The sequence below is a fragment of the Cryptosporidium andersoni genome (genome assembly GCF_001865355.1).
Source record: "Cryptosporidium andersoni isolate 30847 chromosome Unknown contig_45, whole genome shotgun sequence".
In the NCBI taxonomy this organism is placed as follows: Eukaryota; Apicomplexa; class Conoidasida; order Eucoccidiorida; family Cryptosporidiidae; genus Cryptosporidium; species Cryptosporidium andersoni.
In genome coordinates this window covers 22,363-31,001 of record NW_027122841.1, presented here as the reverse complement: position 1 = coordinate 31,001, position 8,639 = coordinate 22,363, and the positions used below count along the sequence as shown (strand labels likewise).

Below are 8,639 nucleotides of genomic sequence, written 5' to 3'. Positions count from 1 at the left end.
CAACAACAATATCAACAACAATATCAACAACATTATCAACAACAATATCAACAACATCAACAACAACATCAACATCAAAATATTTCAGGGACTAATATTCCTGATAGTTGTACTACCAATTCTAACGATAATTCAAATAATAGAAACGATGGATCACTAAATCCAAATACTATAATGGCTGCACAGAAGCTGTTGCAAATGATAACAGCAAATAACCCAAATGCAGCAAATGCCTTAAGTACAGCGATGAACAATCCTGCTGTGGCTGGTCTTGTTAGTAAGTTATTACAAGGAGTTAATAATAATGGTGCTAAGGGGGAAGGAAATGTTGCTTTACAAAATTTTATTAGACAAGCACAAGTTCAATGGTTAATGCAGATGAAACAAAATAAAGCATCTGATGTAAATAGTAAAGTAGAGAAGAAGGCTGATATTGAAACTACATTTAGTGAAAAGGAAAGTGGAGTAATAACTAATGAGACTAGTGAGAATAAGTTTACTGAAGGAAACCAAGTTATAAAAAATGAGGTGACTGGAGTACATGTTTTAGCTGAGAACTTGAACAAACAAGTTGAGGTTCAGCATTCAAATATACAAACTAAGTCAAACGAGCTATTAATTAAAAGTGATTCTAATAATGATTTAGCAGGATATATGACAAATAGTCAGAGTAAGACAGATGGTGGTGTTGAAGTCCCCAATATTAATATAGGTAGTAAGGATAAGACAGAGAGATCTTGTTCTGCACCTGTTTCAATAATTGGCGACTCTACTTATATAAAAAAGCCATTAATACAACCTAGTGCACAACCAAGTGATGTAATCAATGAAACTGATATTTTCTTTGCAAACTCCAGCAATGGCCAAAGTAATAGGGAAAATAAAGATATATCTATGTGTGATGGTTTAGTCGGAAATAAATCCACGGTAGGAAAATATAGCTCTGAAGATAAAGAAATGTATATATATTCTAGCTATGAATTGACGAGTAAATTAGATATTGATTTGTACATATTTAGTTGTGAAGATGAAGATATATATTTTAAAAGTCAAACTGATATTTCGAATTATTGTGATGGTTTGGAGAAAGTTAGTGATGAATTATTGGCGAAGATAGATGCTATTAATGAAGTAGTCACAGAAAGTAATGATAAGATTTCTAATTCTCCTCAATTACAAGATGGAGAGAAAATATCAGATCCTATTACAGTAGATATAGCGGAGAACAGAGCTTCAACACAACCTGAAATAAAGATGGGACTGGCCAGTCTGTGTGCTAATAATGATATAGCTGAGTTGTTCAGCCGTCAGAAACGTCCACCACCTCCACCTCCGGGAGTTTCTAGACATTACCCAGTATCTCCAATATTTAAAAGTGGTTATCAGCTTTTTGACTATCAGTTAGCTGGACTAAATTGGTTATTGCAATTATGGTCAGAGGGACGTAATGGAATATTAGCTGATGAAATGGGCCTGGGCAAAACAATGCAAACAATGTCATTTATTTGGCATTTAGTTTATAAAGAGAAATATAGGGGTCCATTTTTGATAGTTGCTCCATTGTCAACACTAGATCATTGGAAGAGAACCTTTGAGGATTGGACTGATTTGAATGTAGTTTCATATTATGATGAGGGTGGTAGAAATGGACGTGATTTACTAAGGCATTACGAATGGTATCATCAATGTTTACAGTTTGATATGCGTGGAAGAGGACGTAACAATTATAATAGTATAAGAAGTAGTTATGGCCATAGTTATCTGAATGAACCTAGATTAGTACATACACAGCATTATAAATTCCATATATTATTAACTTCTTATGAAATATTGTTAGCTGATGCTGATATCCTATGTACAATGCCATGGCAATTTGTAGTTATTGATGAGGCACATCGTCTGAAAAATAGGGGAGCTAAAACACTACAAGTATTTAAGAGTATTGCATGCCGTCATATATTATTACTGTCAGGTACCCCGGTACAGAATAATACTGAGGAATTGTGGCCATTATTAAATTATATAGAGCCTATAAAGTTTGCAAGTATAGAGACATTTACACAGGAATTTGGTGACCTACAAAGTAGTGCTCAAGTATCAGCACTACATGAACTACTACGGCCCCATTTACTACGTCGTGTAAAAGAGGATGTAATGAAGGAAATCCCACCTTTGGAAGAAACCATCATTGATGTTGAACTAACTACGGCACAAAAGGCATACTATAGAGCAATTTTTGAAAGGAATAGGGCATTCCTATGTAAGAATGTGACTGTTGGTGGTAAGAAAGTGGGTGTTGGAAATATACCATCATTAATGAATGTAGAAGTTGAATTAAGGAAGTGTTGCAACCATCCCTTTCAAGTTGTTGGTGTTGAAGAACGTGAAGTAGCATTATGTCGTACCTCTGAGGAACGTTATAGGAAAATGGTGGAATTGAGTGGTAAGATGGTATTAATGGAGAAATTACTACCTAAATTGAAGGCAGAAGGACATAAAGTATTAGTATTTAGCCAATTTATTCAAACACTGACACTACTTGAAGAATTAGTGGAACATCACAAATGGGGCTATGAGAGATTGGACGGAAGTATAAGAGGCTCTGATCGCTCAGCTGCTATTACAAGATTTAATGCTGATGAATCAGATAAATTCATATTTTTATTGTCAACTCGTGCTGGTGGTCTAGGTATAAACTTGACATCAGCTGATACTGTTATTATATTTGATTCTGATTGGAATCCACAAAATGATGTACAAGCGTGTGCCCGTGCACATCGTATAGGACAGACAAGAGATGTTAAAGTATATCGTTTAATCACAGCAAGAACATATGAGGCGGAGATGTTTGAGAGAGCAAGTCGTAAACTAGGCCTAAATACTGCAGTATTTCATAAGGGAGCTTTTAGAGAAGAGGGTGGTGTAGGTACTAGTGGAGAGCCAACTAAACAGGAAATTGAGGATTTGTTAAAACATGGTGCATATTACTTATTAGAAGGTAGCGAAGCTTCTAGACAATTCCAAGAAAGTGATATTGACGAAATATTGAGCAAAAATGCTCGTTTAGTGCGCTATCAATTAAGTGGGAAAAATTCGTCATTTAGTAAAACTAGTTTTAGAAGTGATAATACACTACCTGATCTAGATGTTAATGATCCTGACTTCTGGAAGAAAGTATTAGGCGATAGTAGTGTATCATCATTCTTAGTACAGTTACAAAGCGGTAGTGCTATTAGGGATGGAGAAAGCAGGGACAAGTTTTTGCAGGATCTTGAGGATTCAGTTGATGGTGCAGCAGCACTTGATAGTTTGGATCCACTAATTGAAGCACTAGTTCAAGTAACAAATATGAGGGAGTTTAGTGAATTACAAAGACAAAAAGCAGAAGATTTATTAGCAAAAGTACAAGATATAGTGCGCACATTACAGCCAAATACAGAGAATATTGATGATGATACTCAAGATGATACTGATTTGAGAACTAGGAAGAAACCTAGAAGAAGTACAAGAGCAAGAGATTTTGGCCTTGAACCATATATTTTGGATGATCTTATAGAAAATGATGATGTACCAAGGGGTAGTGGTAGAGGTAAAAAAGGAAAGGGAAATCAGAAGAAGTCAAAACGTCTAGATGATGTAATCGATACACCCAGTGAAGATGATCCTAAGGACGAGTCATTTGATCCAAGGTCTGTCATAAAGAACACAAGAAGTACATCAAGAAATTCTATTAGAAGTGGGAAGTCATCAGGCAATGCAAATAGATCAACGAAAACTAATAATACTACTATAAGTAGCAATCTTGATGATAATGCAATATATCAAGAACCCTTGAAAACAAGCAGAAAGAGAAGAAATATGTCTACTAGTGATAATAATAGTACTACATCAACATTATCCCCAAATTCAAATAACAACAGAAGAAGAAATAGAAGAGATGCTGCAGCTGCAATGATGGCCTTATTAGCGGCAGAAATTCCTGATGAGGATGAAAGTGAATAATTTTATAGTAATGGCTTATGCAACTTAGTATGCTATAAAGTATCCTTGAATAGCTCTAATATATTAAAATATCTAAGGATACTGAATATTTAATTTTATAGATTGTAATTAAACTTCTGCAATAGGGATCACAAATAATTTCTTTGTAGAAAATTAAATAGCTATATACCACAAGTTAATTTTAACCATAAATAACTAAATAAATCATTTCCCTGCCACATAAATTTCTTATTTCTTGCATAAAACTACAAGTGGGCAGTGCCTATGTTTTGGCGGTGTGTTTTAGATTGCATGCGTGGGGTAAAGATATGTTCGGGTAAGCAGGTACATTTCAAATAACTGAGTTCACAAAATAAGATAAGAAATTATGGAACTAGAAAATGTGGCCGATCTGGATACCCCTAAATTAATTTCGAAGTCTGAATATGCTGAATCTTCTTCATATAGCAAAAGTCCACTAAATAGAAAGAAAGCTTTGTACCAGTTTGATAACTCGGCTACAAAGAAAAGAAATAGGAACTCCACATCATTAACACCTACAATAGGGACTCCTGGAGGTACTCCATACTCCCTAAGATCTCGGTCAAGGGTCTCAATAGGTAATTCGGACAGTAAAGGGGATAGCCAATTATCAGTTAATGATGCAATGCAAAAAAGTTTATCTTTAAAAGAGACCTCAACAGAAAGAAAACGTTTAAATTTGGGAAAGAAAAAGAGTATACTGCCTCCTCTAGATCTTGGGATCATACTTGAGGAAGAGGAAACAGTTTGTGATGGAAGTGGCAATAGTAGTAATAGAAAGATAAATACATCAAATACAAACTCAAGACGTAGAAGACCAATACAAATTAGTAATAAGATCAAGAATTCTAGTGAATTTATGCCAGCAGATATTAGAGATAGTGAAGATATACTAAAAAGAGAACAAAATGATCACAAGGTTAATCATTCAACTTCAGTACATGAAACAATTGAAGCTTCATCAACTCAAGGATATATTTATAAAACCCCAGTGAGAAGCAAAAAGGATCCCAACCCCAAACAGGCAGAAGAATTGAATGGAACGAGTGTAGCATTCGAGAGTGAAAGGATTTCTTCAACAAGAATCAAGGATCATAGAAAAAGTATCCTAAAGCAGCACGATCTAGATAACTCAAATACAGCAACATTAGCTATATCAAAAACTCCAAAATCTCAGAAAAAGGTTCAATTTAAAGTCAAAAGTGTTATTATTGACTCAAATATGCCAAATAGTACTTTGAGCAATTCTTGTGAGAGGATGAGCTTATTGAGTGATTTGGATGAAATAAACAGTGGACAATTATATAATTTTCCATCATTAGAAGAATTAATTAGAACTGATGATATTAGTCATACAACATCTTGTGCAAATACAAATACTGATCATTTGAAAAGTAATGATCCTAATAGTAGTAGTATTTCAGAGTATGCTTTAAATGCAAATTTATCTGGGAGGGGTAATGGTGGAGATTCTAGTGGTAATGGCTCAGGAAAATCTATATCTGTTAAAAGTGATGTAAATAAAATTGAAACTCCTATTTTGGATAATATTAGTAACAATGTTAGTAGTTTTCTCAGCTCTAAAGATAGTTGTAGTAATGATCACTCTTCAGAAGATAACAAGTCAAGTCATGATACAGATCGAAACCGATTTAATTGCGAAGGAGAAAATAATAATTTACAAGTTATAGGGAATTCTACGAAAAGTGAAATTTTGTATCGTGATTCTATAGCTCCAAATGTACCCGGAGCATTTTTATCTATAGTAATGAAAAATCTTTCGTATGTTAATTTTTCAGTGGAAGAGAATCAAGATGAGTCAGCAAAAGATGATTCACTAAATTTGACAAATAAATATAATAACCAAGATGAAATAGAAATAGAGAAAAGAGAAATAAATGTGCAAAAACAAACTCAATCTTCATCTACTTGTTCATTTTCATTTAAGAATGAAATACCAAATTTATCTAACTCTTTGTCAATTTCAGCTGACAAGTTAAGTTTGGATTTAAAAGACAAAGTCATAGATGAGAATCGAATTTTGTATAGTGAGCAAGATTCTAGCATATACCCCAATGCTGAAATTAGAATAGTTGCAGAAAGTGAGGATTCAAATGAATACATATCTACTTCAGATATAAAAAGTGTAGATAATTTAGAGATTACTCTGGAAGCTGAGAATAGCAAAATTGTGGATAATAGCTTAATAGAGGGAGATTTGGTATTAGAAAGCAATTCCAACAATTTAGTTTTAAGTGATGATGAAAATATAGAAACAAAACCAGAAATATCACAACAAGATCCGAATATAGGTAGGGATTTTGAAATCAAATATGAAGATTCAAGCGAGAAGATTAGCTACAAAACAACCGAAAATAGAAGTGATTTAAATAATTCAGCTTATTTTTCAATAACACCTAATACAGGTACACTAGTAACTATAAATGATACAATACCTCAAGGTTATACATGGGATGAATTTCAATCTCTGTTAAATTTAAATTATTCGGAAAATTTTAATATATTAGATTTTGAATATGAAAATAATAAAGATACTAATGATAGAATTGAAAAGTGCAAATTATTAATTAAAAGTATTGAAGACATGTCAGGTGGTAAGAATGAACAAACATTTGATATAGGAATAACTGCGAGATCTTTAACTGAATATGAACTTCATTCTATAAATTCCCAGATATGGGATGAAATTGAAAAAAGTACACTTTTGGATTTTTATACAAATGAAATCTACCAAAATTATTTAAAACTTACTGAAGAATTTTGTAATAGCAAATTGGCAAAAGAACTGGCTACGATAGTTAATAAAAGTAGATATGGAACAAAAGATGATGAGAAAGTTAAAGATGAGTTAGTAAAAAATATTAGAAGATATTTTGCAAGTAATATGTATGGAAACAAAGCCTGGTTAGAATGGAAGGAAAGAGTTATTATGCCACTCAAGCAAAAGGTTATTTTGAAATTAGCAGGAAAAATTAAGCAATACAATGATATATATCAGATGTATGGAAATGATAAAAACAAAATTAAAAATGCCTTTGTATTACTATTAACACTTGAATCATGTCATATATCAGAAATGAATGTTTATGAGAGTTATTGTAATGCAATTAAGATAGTTAGAAATAATATAAACAATTATAGAGAAGAGATTAATAGAAGCAAAAAGTACATAGATTCTATGAATAATAAAAAAAAAAACTTACAAATTCTTTTGATGAAAGAAGAGGAATTATCAAATAGTTTAAATCTAGATCTATTTAACTGGAAAAATAAAAAAAGTAAACTTGAAAAAAAATTAATCTCACTAAAACAAAAAGAGGAGTTTGGAGGATTTACATGGAATCAATTTACAATAAATAGATTTCAAGCAAATATTTTACCTTTGATTAATAACTCCAAATATTCAGTAAAACCGAAAATTTCAATCGAATGGAATATTAATGATGAGGAGTTAAATAAACATAAAAGATCTCCAACTCAAGATCAGAATACTAATAATCAGTTGAAATTAATATGTAATTATTCATCTGATAAAAATATTTATTCAGTTAATATTCCGACGAGAGAATCAATGGAAATAGTTACTGAATCTAATGATATCAAATATACATGTCCTGTAAAATTAGAAATACAGCTGGAGGCAGATGAAGAATCAAGTATAGAATATAGAATGTATTGTGGATATATAGAAATAATAAAATTAGTACTCAACTATAGATTGGGTTTATTATATAGCAAAGAGAGAGATAAACATAAAGATAATTGTAATCATATGCTAATAGTTTTTATTCGCAGTATGTTCCAAGCTTGTTTAATATTACTATGGAAAGTAGAGTGTATGATATTTGAAGTTATGAATATAAATAAAGTATTCAACTTATTAACTGTTGAAATTGATAGTGATAATAATAACAGCTTTAAAGGAGGTAGTGTACTAAGGATGAATATACCAATATTAACAGGAGCTATAAATATAAGTAATAGTTCACCAAATACTTTAGTGGACAATTCCCCTTTAGTAATATCTCCAGCATCTTCAGGTTTGTCATCTCCTCATGTTCCTTTACGTCCAATAATCCGTTTAAGTTTCAATATGGTAGATTCTTTATTTAAATCTAATGGTACACTTATTGGATCCATACAAGATATGGATATTTTAAATGTTTTAGAGGATACTCGTCTAAATATGAAGAGCTTATTTGAAAAACAAATTCTAGAGGTTACAAATCCTTCATGGGGAGATAATGCCAAGTCAAGTAAAGAATATCCAATATCTGCAGTTAAAATTGGTAAGAATTGTCTATTATCTATAATACAAAATACAATACAGGGTGGGGGTGGTAATAAATTCTTGTGGCAAAGGCCATTAGAACGATTTGCTCCAAGATTACTAAATGCAGTGCAAATAAGCAAATTACACAGTGAATACTAAATATATTACCAGTTCATTAATATTTATTTCTAAAAATATATATATTTGCTTATAGTAAATTAGAATTTTTGGTTCTCACTTTGAGGGGGGATATTTTAGATGCTTCCTTCAGATAAAAATATAATGGTGATTTTGAATTTTGTAGAACTGGGGAATTTTGGAT

General features: G+C 31.9%; 1 protein-coding gene and 1 further gene across 1 annotated transcript; both read left to right on the top strand.

Moving 5' to 3' along the window:
- Window positions 1-88: 88 nt before the first annotated feature.
- On the top strand, window positions 89-4,002 carry cand_028630 (Snf2 Rad54 helicase family protein; the record flags this gene model as incomplete).
- Window positions 4,003-4,369: 367 nt separating this feature from the next.
- On the top strand, window positions 4,370-8,476 carry cand_028620 (uncharacterized protein; the record flags this gene model as incomplete). The annotated part of the gene is made up of 1 exon (XM_067213090.1): window positions 4,370-8,476. The coding sequence occupies one exon, from the start codon at window positions 4,370-4,372 to the stop codon at window positions 8,474-8,476; it is 4,107 nt and encodes a 1,368-aa protein (XP_067068489.1).
- Between the last annotated feature and the right edge of the window lie 163 nt (window positions 8,477-8,639).